Source organism: Paramormyrops kingsleyae, chromosome 10, assembly GCF_048594095.1.
Source record: "Paramormyrops kingsleyae isolate MSU_618 chromosome 10, PKINGS_0.4, whole genome shotgun sequence".
Lineage (NCBI taxonomy): Eukaryota > Metazoa > Chordata > Actinopteri > Osteoglossiformes > Mormyridae > Paramormyrops > Paramormyrops kingsleyae.
In genome coordinates this window covers 3,632,129-3,658,694 of record NC_132806.1, presented here as the reverse complement: position 1 = coordinate 3,658,694, position 26,566 = coordinate 3,632,129, and the positions used below count along the sequence as shown (strand labels likewise).

The 26,566-nt window shown below is 41.8% G+C and overlaps 1 protein-coding gene across 1 annotated transcript in view; it reads left to right on the top strand.

Moving 5' to 3' along the window:
* The window catches only part of LOC111851973 (neurexin-2-like), a gene marked incomplete at its 3' end in the record, with an annotated part of 418,474 nt that overhangs the window by 78,293 nt on the left and 313,615 nt on the right, over positions 1-26,566 (top strand). The window contains exon 2 of the mRNA XM_023827376.2: positions 6,024-7,353. Coding sequence (XP_023683144.2) covers positions 6,636-7,353 — 718 coding nt within the window. The remainder of the gene's footprint in view (positions 1-6,023; positions 7,354-26,566) is intronic.

Sequence of the window (26,566 nt, the reverse complement as noted above, 5' to 3'; positions counted from 1 at the left end):
AGTCCCACCTTTATAGGTTTCAGGCCAACCCCATCTGCTAGTTTGTATTTGTTTTTTCTGCTCCCCAGCATTTATTTTCTATTTGATTAAAAATGCAGTATGTCCTGCCCCGTAACAGGGATCTGAAGAATAAGAGCTGAGGTGAACCTTCTGCGAAGTCCTAGGAATGCCTGTTGTGCTGCCTGGGACCACTAAAAACAGACCTTGGTGGAGGTGAGCGCTGTGAGAGGGGCAACAATGGTACTATAACCCCGAATAAAACGGCGGTAGAATTTTTAAAAATCCAGGAGACTCTGTACCTCCAGTTGTGAGGTTGGGGCCACTCCACGAAAGCTCGGATCTTCTCTGGATCCATCCAGACTGACTCCTCCCCGAGAATAAACCCGAGGAAGGATACTGACTGCCGGTGAAACTTGCATTTCTCTGTGCCATAAGTTTCCTGGGGAAACCTACAGGTTCTCTGGACCTCCCTCCCTCGTCCATGGCTCCTCCAATGCGCTGCGCATCATTTCCTGTTCCTGAGAAGAAAAGACCATGGTTCGCACACTTTGGGAGCTCTGTTCATTTCTTGTGTATTTGGTTTGCTTATTGGTTTTGATTATCTGTGTATGACGGTTTTGGTTTTTGGATTTTGATTTTTCGCTTCGCCCCTCGGTACCTTCGCTTTGGCTTGATTTGTTTTCTGGTTTATTTGATCTCTCGCTTGTTTTCGACTACTTTCTTCTCCTTCTACTACTTTCTTCTCCCTTTGGTACCATTGCTTGTGTTTTGTGTGCTTTCTGTGTGTGTTTGTACCAGGTGTGTGTAAGAAATGACTGCCTTTTTGTTTTGCGAGTCATGACGATTTATTTTTGGTTTGGTTAGGGAGCTAGGTGGTAGTATTGTTGTTTTGTTTATACTTTGTTTATCTCACGCAGGATTAGTTTAGATTGGGTTCGTTCAGTAGCGGTGTTTTGTTTGTTGTTTTGGCCTTGTCACTCCCGAAGTCTGTTACACCTGGTGTTTGTGAAAAATAAAAAAAACATAAAAAAAGATCCCTCTTGTTTCCCGTGTTCCCTTTCCCTTATTCCCCGCTTGTCTCGTCTTCCCCTCTCCCTTTCCCTTACCTTTCTGGCGATCCCCAACCCTAGACTGGGGATCGTAACACTCTGCCTTAACATGCAACTTATTTACTAACAGTTGCTGGAGGACCTCTTGAACGTGTAGGACGTTATCCTGTTCAGATTTGGAAAAAAACAAAATGTCATCTAGGTAAACAAAGACAAACTTTTCCAATATGTCCTGAAGGACATCATTAATCAATCCTTGGAATACGGCTGGTGCATTAGTTAACCCAAAAGGCATAACCAAGTATTCATAATGTCCAGAGGGCATATTAAAGGCAGCCTTCCACTCATCCCCCTCGCAGATTCTAACCAAATGATAGGCACTCTGTAAGTCTAGTTTAGTGAACCATCTAACCCCCTGAAGCAAATCAAGGACCAAAGACAACAGGGGTAGAGGGTATCGAGACTTTAATCTGGTTCAGGCCTTGATAGTCAATACACGTCCGAAGGGACCCATCATTCTTCTCCACAAAAAAGAAACTGGCACCTGCTGGAGATGATGATGGCCAAATTATTTCCAATGCTAAAGCACTGCTGATACAGTTGTCCATAGCCTTTCCTTCAGGGACAGAGAGGGAGTACAGACGACCCCTAGGAGGCGAGGTGCCAGGTAGGAGGTCTATGGTGCACTTGAAAGGACGATGTGGAGGAAGAGAGGAAGCCCGGGACTTACTGAAATCCTGCTTCAAGTCCAAGTAGTCTGCATGAACTGAAGACAGGTCAGGAAACTCCTCCCTCTCCTCAAGAACAACTGAAGGGAGAGCTGTGAGGAGACACTGAGCATGGCAAAATGGGCTCCAACCCATGACGGAACCTGTCTTCCAATCTAGGTGGGGGTTATGTTTAACTCTCTGGGGTCGAGTATGTCTTCGGTGACATTGCGTACTTTTCGCGTCTATTTCAGTTTATATCTCACTGAAATTTTAATGTAGAATCATGAAAAAAACACTGGCTAAATCCGTAATCTGTCTTCTTTTCAAAACGTCCATTGTCGGAAGTATTAAAGTTTTTTTAATTAGGTTAAATCGGCAGAAAAGTAAACCATGTCATCTTACTTTGTTTTACCTGCATCGGGGGCGTGTAGTGCCGCTCTCACCCGAAGATCGCTATTCACATTCTAAATAGCCGCATTAGCGCGTATTCAAATCGCATTCGCATGGTAATTTGATTAACAGCGCAACGGTGAAACGCGATCCAGATACATGCCCTTCAGCGCCATAAAAGGGGGTTGGGGACGTGGCCAGGTGACAATGGCTCATTCATACATATGAAAGTTGCTACATATTCAATGAAAGGAGCCAGAAATAGTGACATGAGTTAGGTTTTTCTTATTTATTTATCCAGATGAATGTTGCATCTACACCATTTAGTCATCTTCATGTAGCCAAGACTTTGGTGATCAGATATCTGGGATCAAAACAAACTGCCAGCATTGCTTACTACGTACTTTTATAATGTTTCTGCAAGTGTTCCAAACTGCATTTTGCAATGTCTATACTTTCAAATTTCAAACTTAACAAAAATCTGACATATTTACAATATATATTAAAATAAAGATGAGTGTAATGGCAAAACAAATATATAAGAAATAATTTATTTGCCATGAATTAAGTTTATGATATTTGAAGAAATGTGTGATCATGCCCCAGTCAGTGAAAGTGTGTTTCCTACCCCTAGACCCCAAAGGGTTAACGAGCCAAGAGTGGCCCAATACTATAGGTGCTTGAGGGGAGTCAATGACAAAGAAAGACATCTCCTCCACGTGATTCCCCCCCTACGGCGAGACTCACCAGAAGTGTAGCACGGGTGATGGTGGCCATTTTATGCCCATCCAGAGCGTGGGCGACCAGCTGTGTTTGCACGGGTGAGGTGGGCAGTCCCCACTGGTGGACCAGCGTGGTGTCCATGAAACTGTCATCGCCTCCCGAGTCGACAAGGGTGGCTACGGGCTGCTGGATATCCCCATAAGACAGTAGCACCGGCAAAAAGGTCATCCCAATTGAGGAGGGGAAAATTGGGGCTATACCCACCAGGGCCCTCCTCCTCACTGGTGGGTGTGTCCTTTTACTGGACAGTTCCTGATGTAATGTCCCTCCTGTCCACAGTACAGACACGTGTTGGTAGCCCATTGATGTTGCCATTCGGTGGGGGATAACCGGGTTCGGTCCACCTGCATAGATTCGACTGGTGGTAATACAAACTGCCCCCCAGCCGAGTCGAAGACTCCATAAACGGCAGACCCTCTGTGATGTTCCTTTTGGCGCTGACGGAGGCGGTTGCCCACTCGTACAGCGAGATTTACTAATGCTTCGAAGGTTGCGGGCAACACTCTGGTGGATAATTCATCCTTCATCCCCTCAGAAAACCCATTGTAAAAGGCGTTGTATTGAGCCTTCTTGGAGCGATCTATGATATTAGTGTGGTGCGCTACATTTACTTTCACAATTAGGAATGCTCTATATAAGGTGAAGACAACATTAGAAATGTGTAATCACAGTGAAAAGGCAACACATTTTGAATGATGTATTGTTGCTTTTTCACAAATGATACTGGGGTCGCAAAATTTGACATCAGATGTCAGAAAATGTCACCTCTTTGCCAGATCTGACCTGTGCATCCCAGTAATGAATTATTTCCAGGATTATAATTTCTGTGCACATTAAATCACTTGAACTCTTTTTGAATGCTGGGTCACTGCTGGATTTTTATGGGGTCCCAACATCTGACGGCAAGCTTCCTCGTCATTCGTCGCTCTCATGATGCTTTGGTCTGTCCAGCGATATAATAATTCTTGGTTAAATGGTGCTTTATGTTATTTATTTTTTGTGCATTCAGCTTTCAGTTATCTGCCTGAAATTAATCTAAAACAAGACATTAAACTTTAACATTTTTTGACATGTTGCAAGGTGCTGTGTGCTGCTGTTCATCTGTAATACTTGTAACCATATCTTGTAACCATAATTGAATTATTGAGAAGGTGTATTTTTCATAAGAATCCATGAACAACCTTATTAGGATAGTTCCAGTAATGTTTTAAGTTGGTGGTTTTAGAAATATACCCAAGCAAGGCCACGTGATGGTAGTGCAGCTCACTCTGCTATAATGAAGTGTTACAGTACATTGGTCACTGAAAAGACTGTGAAGATGTGTCGTTAACAGCTGATGCTGTAGAATGGGCAGCTGGGTGGCATGGATTCAGCTCTCTTTGCATATTGCTACAAGTCATGTATCTCATGAAAGTTACTTTTGAACCTGAGCTTTTTCAGGTTCGTCCTTTTGATGTCAGCTTTGGAGCCATATTCTCTGCAATGCTCCAGTATCATTTTGTTGCTTTCGTATTTCAAGGAGCATACAGTAGGACATTATGAATAAAACATCACTTTCCCACACCTTCATTAAAAATATGACAGGGCTCCTTCTGGAGTGTATGGTTTGCATTTGAAAGAAGAAAACATTTCTATTGTAAAACACCCAAAATAAAGTTTTAAAATGAGAACTGAAGAACAAAAATCGTATCCATCCGCACACCATTCTGCTGGAGTGTGGTACTTCTGTTTTCTTCATTAGAAGAAGGTTAAACACAAATGCCACAACACAAAATGCATATCATAGGCCAGGGTTGCCCAGTTCCAGTCCTGGAAGGCCAGACTGCAGATGCAGATTTCCTTAATCAATATGAATTAATATGCCTACAGATGATGCTGTTGAAAACAACTAGTCAAACATATATAAAAAAATCAGTGATTGTAACAAATGTCCCTTCTTCTGCAAAGACGTGATGGAAGTAAACACCTTTAATGAAGAGCGGATGGTTTTTGAAAATCCTTGTGTGGTTTGAGGTCCTTCCTAAAACAGAGAAAAACTTTTAAATGAAAATTTACGCTTCACCTCAAATACAAACAGGATAAACCAAGCTCCTTGTAAAAAAAAAGAAAAACTTGACGATGGCTTAATCTGAGTCAGTGGGTCAATTTGTTTCATTCTCTCTCATACACAAACTTTTGGCTTATTTTAACCGATGTGGCATATTCTGTTTACAATTTTGCACAATCCAGAGACTCATTAGGCTGCTATTTAAACAGTGCACACAACTTTTTTGTCACTGTTGACATATATATTTTCCTCTCCACTGCAAGTGGACATTTTGTAATGCTTAAAATGTCTTTTTCTCTCTGGAATTTCTACTGCTAAACAGGTGCCTGCTCAGCTTGTACATGCTGCCCAGTACAGTATGTGCACTTTCCACACAAGATAATGCTTGTGCAGAATATTTTTGGTATAATCAAGCATCTGAAACCAGAGGAATGGATTATTCCAGGAAAGAAAAGCATGATTTCACTGTCTAGGCTTAGTAGTAAACATCAATTCTCTCTTCACAAATAAAAGTATGAGAAAGGTACACTGACATGGACTTTCTGATGGAACCTAACTGTACATTGCAATACAATTTTGCAATGTCATGCTATTAGGGGGGAAAAAAATCAAGCCTAAATATGAGCATGATATAATCCCTGAATTGGGTGTTTTATCAATGAGAAAACAAATTAATAATATTTAATAAATTAGCACTGCATTATCTCATGTTAACATTAAATGTTATTGTTTTTCAGGACAGTGAATGGACTGAAACATATTTAGACAAATTATTTCAAATATTTCAGGTCTTAAAACACCCATTAGAACATATTTCAACCAGCAATCTTAGTACATTTATGTCTTAGAACATTTATGGTCCGCGGTGTTTAAGTATTGTGGCCTACTGGGTAATGGAGTGTAAAATCTCAGCATGGTTGAATAAGAGAATAATAAAATGTTAAACGAATATGTTATTACACGTACATGAAACACTAAAATAAAATGCATATACACAGTGTACACAATATTAAAAATACTGAATTTGTTTTATGTTTCTTTTAGACTTCTGGACCTGGAAAGATGAAGACCATCTTACCTCTATAGGTTCTTCTGGCTGGTGTTCAAAAGGGCGATTCTGCAATTCCTGGATTTTGGCCAACATACTCCTTTGTAAACATCTGTAAAGGCATGATTGCTTGTGCTCAGTTTAGTTAAGACTTGATAGCTCACATATCCATCTGGATATGCTTTGCCGTACTGTCTGTCTTTCCCACATGAAGAACATGATGCGAACAAAATAACACCCATGTTTAAATATATATTTTTTTCTATTTTTTATTCAGCTCTGATCATTGTACCAGTACTATCATTGAAAACTTAAATTAGATATTCTGATAAATGCACTCTCTGCTGCCTAATATAGGAAATGCCCAATGGAGAGAAGAGGGCTGGGGTAGGGCATATATAGATTACAGAAACTGCAAACTCCTCAGTTTGGACACAAACCCTGTTAGGGCTGTTCCCCACAGCATATCCTTTGAATGACTCTTCATGTGGACAGACATCATCAGTTAGACCAGAAAAAAATAGATAGTGGAACATCCATTTCCACCCATTTCCTGTGGATTACCTCCAAGAGGACAAAGGCAAGAAGGACTGGACCAGGTCTGGAAGATGACCAGGGAGTGGAGATCTGCAAGGAGGCCATTATGGTCAGTGGCCATGACCGTGGCCAGGCTGACTATGATGGTGACTGCTCTGGAGTTTGCTGGTGCCCCAGGACAGTGGGTACGCTATAACCGATGGGAGGCTAACTCCACTGGGGAGCTGAGCTTTAGCCTGAAAACAAATGTGAGCAAAGCTCTGGTGCTCTACCTGGATGATGGAGGCAACTGTGACTTTTTGGAGCTCCTGATTGCTGACGGACAGCTACAGCTGCGTTTCACCATTGACTGTGCGCAGCCAGCCACCATGATTATGGAGACTCCAGTTAATGATGACCACTGGCACATGGTCCTGCTCAGCCGTAACTACCAGGAGACGATGCTGGTGGTGGACAGTGAGGCCAAGGTAGTAGACGTCAAGTCCAAACGGAGGGAGATGGCCATTGCCAGTGACCTGTTTGTGGGCGGGATCCCTCCAGATGTACCTCTTTCTGCTCTCACCTCCAGTACTGTCATGTATGAGCCTCCATTCCAGGGCCTGATTGCTAACCTGAAGCTTGGGGAGATGCCACCACACCTGCTTAATGGTCAGGGCATACAAAGCAATCTGGAATATCTCTGTGTAAAGCAGAACCCATGCCTCAATGGGGGCTTGTGCTCAATCAAGCATGGAGAGGTGCATTGCGACTGCACCCTGACGCGTTACCAGGGCAAGTACTGCAATGAAGGTAAGAACTGTTGGAACCAAAAAGCTCCATTCCACATACAGTAATTGATCCCACTTGTATTTTATTATATTGTAGATGTACTATTGTAGCTTAACTTATCTATTTTCTCCAGTGTCAAGGTAATCATCTGAATCTTACAGATTCATGATATAGAATATTTTCTTTGTCATATGTTAGACCATATTTTTAGCTCCTCTGACACCCAATGGCCTCTGCTCGCTTGGGGCCCCTGCCTTCCTGATGTATCCCTCTTTGCCTTCGGCTGCTTGCAGGCCAGCTTGGTGTCTCTCTGCATTACACATTATGTTTCTGCTGTGCCTCCAGCAGCTCCCTAATACCCTAAGGTATCCTTGGGCTGGTATCATGGCACTTATTCTTCCTGCCCCTCTGCATGTCATATGTCTGTCACTCGACCTTATCATTTATTAGTTAACTTTCTTTTGCTCTCTCTGTGAATTATACTAGTATTTCAATTTGTATATACCCTGCATCATACCTTATGCTTCCTGGGATATGTCGAAATAACCAGAAATTGTACTCCAGGGGTCCAGTAGGTTTTCTATCATACCCGGCTTCTGATGAGCCACAGCTGTTCTCAGGTAAGTACCAGGTGTGGCTCATCAGAAGCCAAGTGGGACAGAAAACCTACTGGATAGTAGCTCTCCAGGACTGGAGTTGGAGACCCCTGTTGTACTCATTTCTCCTTCATACATATAAAATTAACATTACAACATATTCAAATTAACAGTAATATAATAAAAATTAATAATATATTTTTCAGGTTACATCAATGGTCCATAATAGCAAATGCATGCACTCCTTCATGCATGCAACTTCAGTGGTTCATTGGCTCAAGATACAGCACAGTACAGTATGTAGTTACTTTTATCACAGCATAATTATTAATGGTATTATGTATTGTATTATTCTTTTTCCGACTTGCCTACAACTTACTGAGGTAACGGATCTTGTTGTTTACCTGGGGACTGCTGTATATGTTAAATTTCACCACTAGTGCAATCAATTAATGTAATTAGTTAAATAATTCAATGAGGTATTGGTGCATTGGATTGTTGCTGCAAATCCTAGGGTGAGTAGGAGAGCTCTGTATAATACAACCTGAGAGATGCTTATTTACACATTGTAAAAATAAATAAAAATCCAAAAATAAGACTGCATCCTAACAATTTTAAAGATTGAAATCCTGTCTAAATTCCATATTCTCTACTACCAAGTGTGGTTGTATATCCCTAGAGATAAACACCCCTATAACTGCAGTTCAGCTTTTTATGTTATGTTGTACACTGCTTGGGCTGAGGAGAGGCTCACATGTCTCCCTTCTCTTCTGTGCCCACTTGCTTTCTAACCTGTGAACACACATACCTCTTTTGGGCCCTTCAGGCTGTGACCCAAAGCTGCTGGATAAATGGCTGCACTCTGACCCTGAAATGTCATTCTCACCTGTGTGGGTGTGTGAGGGAAATCTCAATTTTCTAAAAATCCATGAGTGCAGTCAAAAAACTAAAAATGCAAAAACTCTTGTATTATTTTGCCTTAGTTTGATTACAGGTCTGTGTTTGTGTGTGGATTATGTTTATATTACATAGTGGAGACCAAATGTCCCCCACGACGTAATAAAAACCCGTTTTTTGACATTGTGGGGACCATTTTTAAAGATTTGTGAATGCAATCAAAGAAGTAAAATTTCCAAAGGACTCATATTTTGTTTGGTTACTTATGGTTAAGGTTAGGGCTGGGTAGGGGTTAAGGTTGTAATGTTAGGATTAGAGTTTTACCCATAGAAATGAATGGAGAGTCCCCACAAAGATATAATTACAAACCTGTGTGTGTATGTGGTAATAGAGCAAGACGTGATATGTGAATATTGAATTTCATTGTACTTCATTTCACCAGTACAATAACAATAGTGTCATTCCATTCTAAAATGTGCCTGTTAGGCTACTAAAAAAATAACTTCCTTTCAACCACTAGCTGCTTATCTAGTCATGAGGAGAAAAGTTTTCTACAGAATGATAATTTGAATAAAAGATAAATGGAAATGCATTGATCTAACTGTCAGCAACTGCTGTGATGGATTCCATGTGAGTATGTAAGAATTGCTTTTATGTCTGCCTGGTAATGAAATGAGCTTGATTTGCAGTTAGGCGTTTGCAGTAATTGCATTCACTCATTGTCAATGGACAACGCCATCATCACAGTCCCTGAAAATGATTTATGACATTATAAGCCCAGAGGTCACAATGTTTCATTTGTGCCATTGTTGTTGGTCTAAACAGAATAAAGCTTTCATCTACACTTTCATAGTTATTTTTTAAGAAAGTTTATTAATTAAATGTTGCATTGTACTGTAAGGTCTATTTTGCACTACCTTAATTCAAAAATAGACTATAACCTTATATATATGCATTACGGGTATGTCACCCTCATTTCCTTCTTTTTTAAACAGAGTATCATTTTAAATTATGTACAGTGCTCACAGAAAGTCTTAGGATGTTTGTTTAATTCTGTAACAATGCAGCAAATCTATTGGTTTCACACCAAAAGTTTACATAGTACAGTGGTGCAGTGGTTAGCACTGTCGTCTTGTACTTCTGGGACCGGGGGCCTGTACTACGAAGCGGGGTTACTGGCTTATCGGGGTAACATCGGATTTAAGGTAGTCTGGGCAAAATGTAAGTGAACGAATATGAAGTCCATTTAAACTGTGGTACCTTAAATCCGACAAGTTACCCCGATAAGCCAGTAACCCCGCTTCATAGTACAGGCCACAGGGTTCTATGTTCTTGTCCTCCCTATGTTGTTGTGGGGTTTCCTCTGGGTAATCTGGTTCCCCCTCCATAGTCTATTTGGAGACACCAAATTTCCTGTATGTGTGAATAAATGGTGTGTGAGTGTGCCCTACAATAGGTTGATGCCTTGCCTTGTCCTACAGGTTGTTTCCTGCCTTGTGTCTCTAGCATCCTGGGTAGGCTCTGGACCCCCCCACGATCCTGAATAGGACAAGAGGATACAGTAAATGGATGGGTGGTTATAAATAAAGTAACAATTTTGTTATAAAACCAGTACATTTCCAGCATTTTTACTGAATTAAGCAAGCGTCCCAAGACTTTCTGTGAGCACTGCATGTGCACAAGGGCATAACTGGGGCAGTGTGTGGTTCAGTGTGCTAAGCCTCTGTGCCTGTGATTAGAAGGTTGCTGGTTCAAGCCCAGCCTCAGCCCATCTGTCATTACCTAGAGTAAGGCCTTTAACCCCCAGTGCCCTGGGTGCTGTGACAGGTGATTGTCCTTCTTGGTCAGCTTGCTCTCACCTTCAGAGAGCAAGTTTGGGGAGGTGTAAAAAGAGTTTCATTGTGGGAATGATGTGAAATCTCTGAGCTTTGCTCTAAGCCTATGAAGAACATCAGATATCACTGATGCTCAGGGTATGTATATCAGTGTAACTGGGAGTGTTATTGGAATCACACAACTGAAGAGTTCATTGTAACCAGCTTCATGTATATGAAAAAAATAGATAAATGTATATGAGGCAGCACAGTGTTTCGCACTTGTTGCATCATATCTCTGGGATCAGGGATTGCCCTGGCTCCATGTGTCTGAGTTTGCATGTTCTCTCCGTGTCACAGTCCAAAAACATGTTGTAGTGGATTGGGGTTGCAAAATTGTCCATAGGTGTGACTGTATATGTGAGTGCCATGTGATGGGTTGACATTTTGTGTTGGGATGTTCCTTGACTTGTACCCATAGCTTCTGGGATTGGCATGGGACAAGCAAGTACAGAAACTGGATGGACATAGGACTGCATGATCCCTGTGGAATACTTCACCGGTATGATTCAGTTTTGTAATGCGGATAACTGCAGATTCAAATATACAAAATTCATATTCAGTCTCTAGTGGCACAAATATCAGCCCATACACCAGCCACTGTCACTTTATTTATGTGTGGAATGACAAGGAAACTTGCCTTGTGTGATCTGAGTGGACAATACAGCTTGAAAACTTCAAGCAATTCTGTCAGGTAGGCAGGAGCTAGACTTTTAAGTGCCTTATATGTAAGTAGGAGAACTTTGAAGTCAGCTCTAAACCTAACAGGAAGCCAATGCAGGGAACTAAGAACAGGGGTTATGTGTTCAAACTTACTGCTCCTGGTGACAATTCGAGCTGCTGCATTTTGAATAAGCTGCAAGGTATTTACTGTGCAGTGTGTGCTCCCAGATAACAGAGCATTACAGTAGTTTAACCTACTGCATACAAATGTACAGTATGTATCATTTTCTCTGTGTCTTGTAAAGTAAGAAATTGTCGCAGTTTGGCGATGTTGCATAGCTGTAGAAAGTATGCCTTCAATACTGCATTTACTTGTGATTTAAATGAGAGGCTTGTATCCAAGATAACCTCAGTTTTCTGAGTGTTTAGTGCTAAAAGGCTTTCAGCCATCCTGGTCTTGACCTCGTTAAAGCAATTAGCTAAAGTGACAATAGATGTGGTGTCATTAGGTGTAGCCGAAATGTATATTTGAGTGCCGTCAGCATAGGAGTGATAGTTAACATTATGTTTTCTCATTTTGTTTCCTAATGGCAGCATGTGGAGGGAAAACAATGACGTACAAAGCACTGATCCCTGTGGTACTCCACAGGGAAAATCTGATACTTGAACATATTGATAATGATTAGGCGTATATGATTTAATCCACTTCAACACCATTCCACATAATCCAACCTCAAATGTAAGTCTTTGTAGGATAGAATGGTCAATAGGATAGAATGGTCAGCCGTGTCAAAAGCTGCACTAAGGTCCAGGAGCATTAGCACAGCCACACTGTCATCATCAGTTGCCATTGCCATTGCCAAGAGCGTGTGTAATCATTGGGGAGTGTCTGGTGGCATTTAACCACTTTATTTTTCAAAGAAGCTGTTTCATCAAAAATCTGACTAACCACTGTATTGAAATCATGGGTGACTTCATTGACATCTGTACTAGACATGAAGTTCACATTACTTACTGCATTAATAAATCATAGGGAATTCCTATCATTCAGGTGATGTGTCCTAACAATCTTTGACATTGTCAAAGAAGGTGGCTCAGTCACGAAGGTGATTAGAAAATGGTCAGAGAAGGACTTATTCAATGGACAGACAGATACATGATGAGCATAAACTCCGTGAGTAATAATCAAGTCTAGTGTATGATTGTGAACATGTATTTTTCCTGTTATGTATTGGCGACATTCAACCGAGTCCAAGATGGTCAAGAAACTTTTGCTCCAAAATCTCTAAGTAGTATAATATTCTTTAAGTTAATAACTAAGTCAGAGACAAGTTCCCCGAATTCTGTCAGAAACTAAATTAACTAAATTAACTAAATGGTCTGTATACTATAAGAATATAGATGGGCAGGTTGATGGGTGGCTGAATTAGAATTGCTTCAAATGTTGTAAAATCTTTGATAATCATAGGTTGAATTTTTAACAGTTAAAGAGTTAAAAATAGCTGCCAGGTTGCCTCTACTGTGACGTGCAGCAAGGACAGAGGAGGCAGACCCCGTAATGCGGTAGCAAAACGGTTTAATGAATAAACCGGTAATAAACACAGCCAAAGGGGAAATCCAGAATCGTAATCGAGGGGCAGGCAAGAGGTCGGTGTCTAGGACAGTCAGTCCTATGAAGAGAGACGGGACGGGACGACGAGGAGAAGGGAGGGACGACGTTGATGGGGTAGCAGGGCAGGACGAAGCAGGCAGGCAGGAGAAGGCAGGTCGACGGAGCAGGCGTGACAGGCAGGACAACAGGGCAGGACGGAGCAGGTAGGGTAATCGGGGAGAACAAAAGACAGAAAGATGCTCGGTAAGGCACATTAGAGATAATGGCAACCCATTAGGTGAGGCTTCAACAAGAGGTATAGTGTCTGAGGGTCTGAGCTAAGTTTCAGTTAAAAAACACAGGTCTGCACCAGTTCCAAGCACTTTATCATTAACAAGAAGTGATTTATTTCCTAAAGAGCGAACGTTCAATATTGCACATTTTATGATGGGCTTTGCGGTGTTCTGGATCTGAGGCGGCAGATTTTATAGTCTAAAGTTCATGACTATGGATGACTAGGAAACTGACACCTGAACCAATAGCTGGCCATCTAGTTTGGTGCGGTGTCTGTGGTCCATTTGGGACTTTACTGATGATTTTCATTAAACGGGTGTAACTTTTGATACATACAATTTCAGATTTGAATTCAGGAGTGATTTTTCATCAGTTTGACACCAAACATGCCATACCAGCCCACACCTCATACAATCTGTATTAATTAATTAACAATTTCTTACATTGTGCATGTTAATGACTCACGTCAGTATACAGTATAAGTGTATAACAGATGTTACCACTTTGGCAGACACTACACTGCATATTCACATCCAGACAGCACATCTTAACCCTAGATTGGTGTGGCCATGACCTGCTCATACGATCCTTGGTGGTGCCACGCCCCCTCATTACCTACGTGTGCTACCCTGATTGTGATCACCTGTTGCCTGTTATTTTCGGCTTGTCCTGTGTATTTAGTCCGTGTCTGAGTCTGTTTTCCCCAGATCTGTCATTAACGTTTGTCTTGTGCTGCCGTTTGTCAAGTAAAACCCCGTTTTTTGGATTCCCGTTTCCCGTGTTTGCTTCACCCGCTCCCCACTCGTGCAGCGAACAAGCCAGTTTGTTGTAATCCCTTTTTCAGTTAAACAATTTGGAAATGACATATTATGGTTGGTGTGGCTTATTCAAATGATCTGCTCTCCAGGTTGGATAATATACACAGTCAGTCTTTTAACACAGAATAGTAGAAGACAAAGGAGTGCTGACGGACCACAAAGATCAGATAAGGGCCGACAGAGGGATGAAAAAAAGGGGAGTTGTTAGACAAAGAAAGAAAAGACCTCTGATAGTTAGGAGACCCACAAAGATACTTGGTTACATTTTTTAACTTTCACAATTCCTCTGGGATAATGATGAGAGCATGTATGCAGGGGTAACTATACATATATTTTTATCTATATATATAATGAGTGGTAAGCTTCCCTGCTCCCCCACTCACAGTCATTTTGGTCAATTTTCGCAGCACTTCAATGGCTCCCTCCAAAAAAGAAAACAATCTACATTGTATTTTAATCTTTGCTTAAACTGTAGCCTGGCTAACTAAGCAGTCAAATCCACATTCAAGCAGAAATTATTTATTTGAAGATGGGAGTGAGTGACACTCAAGTTTATTTCAAATATGTCGCTTCATGCTTTCTCCCACTCCAGCTGAAATCCTTCCGCTTCTGCTCCATGCTCATTCCCGCTCTGCTCCACTCACATGCTCTGATCTATGGTGCCACATACTGCTCCCTAAAATTGGTATAGTGTAATTACATTTCTTTGCAATTGCTTTGGCACTAGTTTCAGAACCTTGATTTCATTTTTGAACATAAGAACATAAGAACATAAGAAATTTACAAACGAGAGGAGGCCATTCGGCCCATCAAGCTCGTTTGGGGAGAACTTAACTAATAGCTCAGAGTTGTTAAAATCTTATCTAGCTCTGATTTAAAGGAACCCATGGTTTTAGCTTCCACTACACTAGCAGGAAGACTATTCCATACTCTAACTACACGCTGTGTAAAGAAGTGCTTCCTCAAATTTGTTTTAAAATGTTCTCCCGCTAATTTCCACTTATGGCCACGAGTTCTAGTATTTAGACTAATATTGAAATAGTATAGATACAAAGTTTGAAATAGTCACCACTTGTAACACAGGTTGTCAAACGTTTTGCATTTTTAAAGAAACCTTGCACTTACAGAATCATGGAGACATTTCTTTAGATCACTCGCACAAAAGATACCGATTGTTTCACTATTTAGTTGTTCATACAACCATTAGATATTGTTATACAGAATATATGATACTTTGTTCCATCATGGTGCTACATCTCATGTCACTGAAAAAGAATCAGTAGAGGGAATACTCCGGATGCAGTGGAATCAAGGAACAAATGTGAAATGTATTGATTTAATACAACACTGTAAATCACAACATAGGTTCCCTTTAAATGAAAGCAACAATTGCTACAAAAAGTACTACAAAAAAATTAAATAAAAAATTCCAACTGCAGTGTTACTCACCTGCTTTACAAAAAGCAAAGCAAATGATTACAGGTCACACTCATCCGCATGACAGGGTTGATGACAATTTGGCCACAGGTTTTCATCCACATCAAAAAAAATTTTCTCCTTTGCCAAACATCCTGGAGCCGACACCTTATCATGGTGGAGAGGTTTGCGTGATCCCAGGAGCTAAGTTGTCCGGGGCTTTATGCCCCTGGTAGGGTCACCCAAGGCTGGTGAGGAACCAGACAAAGTGCAGCTCATTAGACCCCTTATGATGAGTTATAACATAGATCCACGCGGGTCACCGACCCGGAGGCAGGCCTGGGGATGGGGCTCGATGGCGAGCACCTGATGGCCAGACCTACACCCAATGGGCCTGGTCGGGCACAGCCCGAAGAAGGCAGGTGGGTCCCCCCTCCAATGGGCTCACCACCTGTAGGAGGGGCCAAAGGGGTCGGGTGCAATGTGAGTTGGGCAGTGGCCAAAGGCAGGGACCTTGGCGGTCCGATCCTCGGCTGCAGAAGCTGGCTCTAGGGACATGGAATGTCACCTCTCTGATGGGGAAGGAGCCTGAGCTGGTGCGTGAGGTTGTGAGGTTCCGACTAGATATAGTCAGGCTCACCTCAACGCACGGCTTGGGCTCTGGAACCAGTCTCCTCGAAGGAGAGTCTCCTCTGGAGTTGCTCGCAGGGAGAGGCACGGAGCGGGGGTGGGCATACTTATTGCCCCCTGGCTGGGCGCCTGTACATTGGGGTTTACTGCGGTGAACGAGAGGATAGCCTCCCTTCGCCTTCGGGTGGGGGGACGGGTCCTGACTGTTGTTTGCGCTTATGTGCTGTAGGAATTATTAGCTCAGGTAAATTTTAATATCTCCACCAATATGTTTTGAAATACATTTTAATTAATTATTATTTAATGCTGATTATTAACCAATTGTTATGCCGAATATTCGACTCCTCCAAACTCAATTGCGGGATCCCTGTGAGTCTGTTAATGTGAGACTTAAATGGGATTCACTAATTACCAATATCGCTTAGTAACCTGGGTTAGAAGGCTCATCCAGCAAGGTCAACATCACCAGGTAATGTAAACGATTGCTAGCGAAGCTCCTCTCACGGCCGATGAGAGAGAGTCTCGCGATATTTCAGGCGAGTTTTCAGAGCGTGTAGCAAGATCGCACAGAGGCAGGGACTATTGTGAGCACTCAATGAACGGAGGCTGAAGTTGTGTAAAAGACATGCATTTATTCCTAGCTAACACTACAACTAACATAAGACAGACATTACACCTAACACAAACAACAAACACGAAATAACGGAATAGAAACAAACAATGTAATTATGGAAATGCAATGGCCGGATTTAAGTGAGTAAACTTAAAAAGGGGAATACTGTTCTGCAAAGCATGCCCAGTTTGTGGAACCACGACCCTAAAGTCATATAGCAGGTTAACAGCACAGCTTAGGTTGTTAGAATGAAAGGAAGTTGGTTTACTTGGTTGCAGAGCAGGAGGGGGGTCTTGGCAGTTGGTTGCTGAGCTGATGGGATGATGGCACTCAGAGAGGCGCGCCGTTTGGAGCAGTGGAGTGGAGCCCCTTGGATTCTCTCTCCTTGTGAAGCTTTGTCTTTGTTGCAGTTCTCTGTTCTCTCTCGGCTGATGGGCTTTTCTCTGCTCCCGGGCTGATGGTTTTTCTGCTCCCCTTTGTTTTGAGGTGCCAGGTTTTTATGGTCTAAAGTTCATGAATAGGGATGACCAGGAATTCGACTTCTGGCCCAATGGCTGGCCATCCATTTGGCGGGCTTTCAGACGGGGGTCTGTATCAGTCCTTTTGGGATTTATGGCCCGACTGATTCTCCCTTTACTGATGATTTTCATTAAGCTAGTATAACTTTTGATACATCCACTTTCATGGTAACCACTGACCAGATTTGGAATCAGGAGTGATTGTCCATCAGTTTGACACCAAACATGCCATACCAGCTTCACAGGTTCACACCCCATACCATCTGTATTAATTGATTAACAATTACTTATATTATGTATGTGACTAACTGACATCAGTATATGATACAGGTGTTTTGGGTTGCACCTCAACAGATGTTACACTTTGTGCAGACATTACATCACATATTCACATTAAAAACAGCACATCTCTTCCTTAGATAGGCGTGGCCGTTAGTTTGTGGTAATATCAATATAAGTTGCACATCTGGAAAGAACATATTTTGTTTGGTGTGGCTTATGCCAATTGATCTTCTCCAGAATGGATAATGTACACCTTAATTCAGTTCTTTTAATATAGCATGGTAGAACACAGAAAGCTTGCTAACGAACCACCAAGATCAGATACGGACCATGAAAGAATGTGGAGAAAAATGGGGAGGTTGTTAAACAAAGAAGACCCCGTGAAAGTTAGGACACACTGGTTACACTATTTAATTTTCCAGATTCTTCCGGTATAACCATGAGAACATATATGCAGTGGTAGCTATACCTATTTATTTATTCAAATTTATATAAGTGTTCAAGTGTGAGGGGTAAAATAGGTGATTCTCCATGAAACATGGTTATAAGGGTGGCAGACAAAACACTAAGATTGTCTAAGGACCTATACAAACATAACCTATCTGTATATTGAGACTAGTAGTCATGAGTAAATCAATATACAGGGTATACAAAAGCCAAACTTAAAAGAAACTTTCTTTAGGGTGTTGGTCTGTTGGTATGCAAGGCAGGATGTCTGGGGAGGGGGTTGTGTGCGAAGTCGAGGGACCCCTGTCCATTAGGTCCACCCTGCTGTCTGTAGGTCCCTAAATCTTTGGACAATAAAAGTTGGAGTGCTGGCCTCCCTTGTTATCTGTGTGTGTGTGTGTGTGTTTATGTGTGTGGGGTCACTAACCCCCCTTTGGTGCCTAGGCCAATGTCTACCTCTCGTACCAGGCTCGGCCTTGTCTCAGGCCACCTGGAATTTTTAAGCCCTGTGATATGTGCATGTGTGATCCTACAGTGCCAAATGGCACTTCAGAATATCCACCCTTTTTGGAGTCCATGGAAGGGGTGTTGGAGAGCACTCTTCCTGGGGACTCTCTTGTCCTGCTGGGGGACTTCAATGCTCTCATGGGCAATGACAGTGAGACCTGGAGGGGCAATGCCCCCCCCATCTGAACCCGAGTGGTGGAGTGCTCTCTCCGGGTCGGGGAGGGAGTCCTTCCCCAAGTGGAGGAGTTTAAGTATCTCGGGGTTTTGTTCACGAGTGAGGGAAGGATGGAACGGGAGATCGACAAGCGGATTGGTGCGCCGTCAGCAGTGATGCGGATGCTGCATCGGTCTGTCATGGTGAAGAAGGAGCTGAGCCAAAAGGCAAAGCTCTCGATTTACCAGTCGTTCTACGTTTCTACCCTCACCTATGGTCATGAGCTGTGGGTAGTGACCGAAAGAACGAGATCGTGAATACAAGCGGCCGAAATGGGTTTCCTCCGACTTAAAGATCCCTAGAGATAGGGTGAGGAGCTCGGTTATTCGGGAGAGACTCAGAGTAGAACCGCTGCTCCTCCACATCGAGAGGAGCCAGTTGAGGTGGCTTGGGTCTGGTCTGGATGCCTCCTGGACGCCTTCCATGTTGAGGTGTTTCGGGCATGACCCACTGGGTGGAGGCCCCGGGGAAGACCCAAGACACGCTGGAGAGACTGTCTCTTGGCTGGCCTGGGAACGCCTAGTGATTCCTCCCAGATGACCTGGACGAAATGGCTGGGGAGAGAGGGAAGTCTGGATTTCCCTGCTTAGACTGCTACCCCCACGACCCGACCCGGAAAAGCGGTAGAAGATGGATGGATGGCTGGATGGCCAAACATCTTGGAATGAACCGTTGGGCATGACCAATCTGGCCTGACACTGGTCGGCTGTGATGTCATTGTATGCCTCATCTATGGCCTGGAGAAGGGTCACTTCTTGATGCGGCTGCCTATCATATACTTTTCATCTCCATGTGGAGAAAAACTCCTCAATCGAGTTGAGGAAATGAGAGTATGGAGGTAAGTATATGGTGATGAATTGAGGCCTGAAACCATGCCTACACCAGTTCAGCATGGTGGAATATGACATTGTCCCACACAATAACATAGGTAACAGCAACAGCTCTACAGACCAGAGTTAGCTCAAGGAATGCTACAAGGAGCTCTACATTGCATGACCCAGTACAAGGTCTGTGTCCCACTACACCATCTTCTGATACAGCTGATGTTGGCCCAAGTTGTCTGGGTACTACAATGGTTGCCCGCCAGCCGACAAAATTCCTACCTCTTCTCCTTGTCTTGGCCAGGTTGAAGCCTGCATCAACTGCAAAAATGAATTTACAATGGTTTTCATGGTTTTCATCAGCATCCAGGGCCATCACCCTCTAAGTAAAAAGACATGTTGGAAAGAGAATCACAGATAGCAGTACAATGATGGGGAATCTTTCACAAACAGGCATGATGAAATTGAACATACCTGAACAAACTCAATCCTCAGCTGCTTCACTGTCTGCATTTCTCTCAAAAGGCACATAGTATGACTGTTTTTGGGGCATTTGGTGCCTTTTCAGGATGTGTACAATGTTTGGAAAATCTATTGCTTCACATCGTTGAAGATGTCTTCGTTGTCCAGGTCATGCTGTCGGATTTCTGTAAGGCGAATGTCATTTCTGACCCAGACCAAGTTGACCACAACCTGCTTTTGTTCTACTCTGGCCTGTCAGGGTCAGCCCCTCCTGTGGTCCTACCGTGTCCTTTCCCCGTTTGGCCAGCATGCATTGCTGGTCATCCCATTCTTTATGTTAGTCTTTGTTCTCCCCTTTTAGCTGTCTGGTCATGTGGCTCAATGTGTTGAGCATGTGGTTGTCTGTGTACCCTTCTGTCCTGTGTTCAAATCCTGCCTCCTGTTTTTGTATGTTGCTCCTTAGTGTTTCTAGTTATTGTATCTGGTAGTTTTTGTATTTGGTTTTGTTCCTTGTGCCCCTGCTTGTCCTTACCTGTTTAATTCCCTAATGTTGGTTTATGTTTCCTTGGTTAGTTCTTAGTTTCCCTGTTTTTAGTTCCTTTGAGTTATTAGTTTCACCTGTGCCCTGTTTCCCTGGTCTTTGTTAATTAGTCTCACCTGTCCTGTGATAGTCTCGTTACCCCTTTAGTATTTTAGTTCCTGCTTCTGTTTAGTTCCTCAGTGGTTCATTGTTCTGTGTGGGTTGTTGTTGGTCTGTATTGATTGTGTTTGATGGTTGTTATTGATTGTGTTTGATGGTTGTTATTGATTGTGTTTGATGGTTGTTATTGATTGTGTTTGATGGTTGTTATTGATTGTGTTTGATGGTTGTTGTTGATTGTGTTTGATGGTTGTTATTTCAGAGAGTCCCAGTATTAGTTGTCTATTTAGGTTTTGTTATTTAGTTTTGTTAATTAATCCCTTTTTAGTTTTTGACCCCTCGTGGTCTTTTTGGTTTTGTTGTGTTTGTACTGTTTTCTGGTTTATTTAATAAACCCCTTCTGTTCCTGGAGCCGCCAGTGGGTCGTCCACCCTTTTTGTGCCAGATGCCTGGAAGTCGGTGGTGTGTCATGAAGTGTCTCATTCACTAAAAATTTAGCTAATAAAGGTCAGAAAACAGTGTAGAAAACCCATTGCTTAAATAGATAAAGAAACCAAAACTCTGAAGCTCAAGATTCAGGACAGTGGCTCTGATGTCACAAGTGCTGCGAGAGCTTATGCTCCCTTAAAAATAAATAACAGCAGTTTTTAATCCTTTTTCTTGCTGTTAACAGAGGAATGGCAATGGGAAGCTGCTCTAAATTTCCCGTATTTTGGGTCAGGATCTTGGGATTTTTCAGCCTGCTTTAAAATGAGTTTTTATTTGTAAACATAGGCTATATAAATAGCTGATATGACAAGAAATTACCGTGCATTTTAACCCCTATACCGCAAATGAAGTACGAATTAGCATATACAGGTTAAAATGCAAGATAATTTCTTGTCATATCTGCACAAATGCACAAAAAATACGTATTTGCACTGTCACAGCAAAAGATTGCCGCACGTATCGCTTATAAAAGGTGAATGCGTACTTGCGTACCAGTTATATGCAGCCCTGATTATAACAAAGATTGTATCAGAAATTCGGATCGGTGCCGATCCAGACCTATTTAACGGATCGGGTATCAGCCATGTGTGACCAATCCACATCCTATCCTTACTTATTTAGTTTTTGGCAATCTCTAAAAAGAAACCTCCCATTTCGTGTTAAATCTATTTGCACAATCAATCGCACGACAGCTCTTTCCCATTTTACATGTGTTGTTTTGCTGCATTCAAGTCGAACAATAACCTCATGCTAAATGTAAAAGCTGGTAGCTAAATAGGAGCCATTTTATAATTATGCAATTTATAATCCGATTAGTCGACTAATCGTTTTAATAGTCGATGACTAGTCGACTATCAAAATAGTCGTTAGTTGCAGCCCTACAAGACGGTACTCGATTTCTTGCCATGTTTGCTGTAGCATACCCTCATCAATGGTGGCAATGGCATCAGTGAGCCTCTGCTTTAGATTAGTGATGTCCCGTACCTTTGTTTGCAATGTGATTAAAAACTTTGATAACCACTGAGTACATAGAAGAAATCTGATGAAGATATCTCATCAATTGCCTTTGTAATACATTTTTGAAATTGTAAAGAGACTTTATAGACGCCCTGTACAATCATCTGACAACTAAGAGTACCCTACAGTAATGTCCACTGTAGTGCATGCTGAAGACTTACCGGTTCTCATTGCGGAAGGTTCTGATGATTAAGGCCACAGATGATCTTCTGAGGTGTGGTTGAATCGTTCTAGGTGCTTCAGTCATTGTCATACCATTTATGACATGGTCTAGAACCATTGTTCTGATCTTCTGGGATACTCTTTGTTGTTGCTGCTACTGCCTTGGTCTAATGCCTTGTCTTTGACCAAGTTCCCCCACACCTTTTAAATGGGCCCCATGGCCACCTTTCTGGTGAGGCCCCACGGCCACCTCTCAGATGTGGTGCTTGTCCCCTGCCATTACTGTGGCATTTTGACTGTATGTCATTGTAAGTATGCTCCTGACCTCCACAATTCTGAATGATAGTCTTTCATACTTTTTCATTGTCACTGACTGATAATTCTCCTTTAGCAAACTGCTACTTTTTTACACTGATATTGTAATGCTCTACATTACAGTATTTGAAGTTCACTGGCAAGAGAAAGGTCTCATATGCACATGCACTTCTCCAGATCTCAAGACACAGTTCAATAGCAAACAGAAATTCACACAAACAGCAAAATGGCAATGAATTTCTGTTGGTTTATTTAATACAACACCATAATAACAGTTTTTCTTAATTGATCTGGCACATTTCATGAAAACATACATAACATTCTCAGGAATATAAGAGCATTTCTCAAAACAGTTTATGCATATATCACAACACTAAGGTTTAGCCTGTAACTTAACCAAAGCAATTAGCTCATGTCTCAAAAGCAAATAATTCCATGAATTAATCAGAGGCACTGAAATGAGAAGTACAAACAGCATTATTTTAACTATGAGAGTCAAAATGCTTATACAGTATATATTATTAAATGTTAGTGTAAATATGCTCCTGTGGTCCAAAATTCTGAATGATTCAACTTTTACATTTAATACCTCCACCAAAATGCACTACAGCCACCAAAACAGTTAACCCATGTCTCAAAATAGACTCTTACCAACAAAACATCAGCATTTTCTGTCTTTCTGGAATAACACTATGTCACACACAAAAGAATGGTCTACAAAACACTATCACTCTATCACTATCACTATTCTGATCAACAGGCAGCATTACATAAAATATAAAACGGATCATCAGTAAAGGATCATCTGCAAACTCTGATTTCATTTTTCACATAGTACTATAAAACGGAACATTTCTTTACTCCATTAAATGAACCATGTTGCAGTATATTTCAGTTTAGCCTGCATGAACTGATGTTATGGTAACTGTGTGAAGAGTGTTGTGAAAGTGATTTCAGTATTACAGAATGTATCTTAGCAATTGAAAAAACTGTTAAATGAGCCCAAACCCAACAGGCATACATTCCAAGTGATTACCTAATCAGGTGCATTGCCAAGAGGTCCTGCCCTAGATGTATCGCTAAGAAGACATCAGTTGTGATGAGAACTTGTGGCCAGATCCAGAACACAGCATGGATTATCAGTACTACTACTATAGTTGTGGAGCAACTGCAAGTGTGTGTGTATGTGTCTGTATATGCACAGTGTATATTATTATCAGTGTAGACCAACAAGATTAAAGCTACTGAAAATTGTGCCAAATGATGACAATTGTACAAAACCATTTACTATATTGCCAAAAGTACTGGGACATCTGCTTTTACACACACGTGAACTTTAATGACATCCCATTCTTACAGTTTTTCTGAATTGCTAAAATACATTTTCTGAAATCTTGCATCTTTTTCTCTCAAACTACATTCACAAAACCTTCATGCTAAATTAATCGCATCAAAACATTTTTACCTGTGCTCAAAACCAAACAATTTCTTCAGATCATACACAAAGCAGTCAAAATAAAAGCATTACTGAGCAGTCATTGTACACTACATCAAAAAATGGAAAACACTCTGTTCAGGGCATATACTGTAGCTCCAGGAGAAATGTTCATTGTTTACAATACAGTAAATGCATTATGCATCTCCAAAAAAAAAAAGAAAACTAAGAAAAAGATTTCATAACTAAGTGGATTCAGCAGTTACTGTACATAAAGTAAAAATAAAGTACTGGAAGACACAGAATTTTCTATACTGTAAAGTACATCACAGTCCACAGCCTATAATGCACTGTAAATGGGACGAAATCGAAGGACTGTAAAGAAGTAATTGGTCATTGGGCTTCATCACATCTTTGGGCTGGGTCAGGCCACAGCACTTCAATGTCACATGCTATATTCCCCGTCGCCAGGCAACAGGGGAAGAACCCTCTTATGTGCCGAATCTAGCCTTGACGCAACTCCACACCTATTTCATCACAGGTCAATTCCATGGCATGTAGGGGATTTACCCTGGTGTAGGGTTGTTTATTATATACGTTACACTGCCAGGTAGAGAAAAACTTCTCTATCAGGTTGAGGAAAAGGGAGTACGGTGGTAGGTACACATTGATAAATTGCGCATTGATGTTATATCATTGTCTTATCTAATCAGCATGGTGAAAACTGACATTGTCAGATTGATCTGAAGACATTGTTGCATCATTCAGGTGGGTGCTACACAGTGGTAGTTGAACTGGCTCCTCGTTGATTTGTTAAAGCACTTCGGGTATCTTGAAAGGCAATATAGAAACGTAACATTCATTCTATCAAACTATAACATGGTTCGAATTACGGGGGGTACTGTACCCCCGATCAAGACCCAGACCCCCCAAAGAGACAAAAATAGCAGTTTGGGGGGGGTCTTAACATTTTCCTTTTGATGTAAAAAAAAAGATAACCTCACCTTGTAGGAAAATTTTATGTAAAACGATTTCAGACACCCCTAATGTGGACCGTACCATTTTAACCACTTCGGCGCTAGAAGCAGCCAGTCAGTTGCATCATTCATTCTCATTGAGTGACCTGTTCATTGTGTTTGTCTGTCGTGCATTGGTAAATGTAAGTAGCCAGCAGAAGTCTAGCCTGTTGAAAATGTGTTATTTTACAACCTTCATTTATTCGTTTAAATGTTTCATCAACTAATGCAAGCAGACGTCTTTATAAGTTGAATTACTTACCATTGTCCTTCTGAGGCTAGTGTTCTGTCAAGTTGAGCTACTTTGTCGAGGTAAGCTACCGTAGTGCTAATCGATAGCCCTAACAATTGCTTACCTCGACAAAGTAGCTCAACTCGACAGAACGCCGGTAGAGTCAACTTCAGTTACGTTAACTAGCAAGATAAGCTAAGTTCTCTATTTAAACCAGGCTTATTTGGTGAGGTAAAATCATTCATGGTCATTTTCCAAGGAGATGAACTCCCTATGTTTTCATTCTCATTTTACCATGACTAAATTGTGCCTTTCTGAAATTAATTCGCATCAGTCTGTGTTTTTTGTTATTAGGCTAATGTTAATGCATAAGAAGGTCTAATGTTATGCTCTGAAAAAACATTACTATAAGTGAAACCTATAGGGGCAACGTAAAAAAAAAAACTAGCTAGCAAATAATAAGCCCTATTATTTGAATTTTAGTGGTAATGATTCTGCATTCCACAATTTCATATTTATAGACATTTTTAGAAGCTTCATCTGATAGCCCAGATACTGCTTTGTTAAATATAGATAAGATTTTATTCACAGACACACTATGAGGAAAAGGAAAGATGGAGACATCAGACCCTTTTTTGGTGATAAAAGAAGAGTAAGTAGGAATTATTAGTGTTAAAAGCTACAGAACATTACACTAAAGGTATAGGTGCAGTTTTGCAAACTTAATGTGTATGAAGGAAAGTGGTGGTCAGCAGAAGGCAGGAGAGGCACAGGAGCAGGAACATGGCAGGATGAGGACAGTGTGCAGGACAGTGAGCAGACAGCAGGAAGATGGCGGGATGAGGACAGTGTGCAGGACAGTGAACAGGCAGCAGGAAGATGGCAGGATGAGGACAGTGTGCAGGACAGTGAACAGGCAGCAGGAAGATGGCAGGATGAGGACAGTGTGCAGGACAGTGTGCAGGCAGCAGGAAGATGGCAGGATGAGGACAGTGTGCAGGACAGTGAGCAGGCAACAGGAAGATGGCAGGATGAGGACAGTGTGCAGGACAGTGAGCAGGCAGCAGGAAGATGGCAGGATGAGGACAGTGTGCAGGACAGTGAGCAGACAGCAGGAAGATGGCAGGATGAGGACAGAGTGCAGGACCAAGAGGTGAGTTAGAAATTAGGCTGAGCTTTAAGATCTACTGTATCATCAAGACAGATTTTAGCCTAATAGGCAAATATTTATTTCTGGAGGCTGTTGGAGCTGGGAGGACTGAGAGGGCAGGAATATCACCAGACT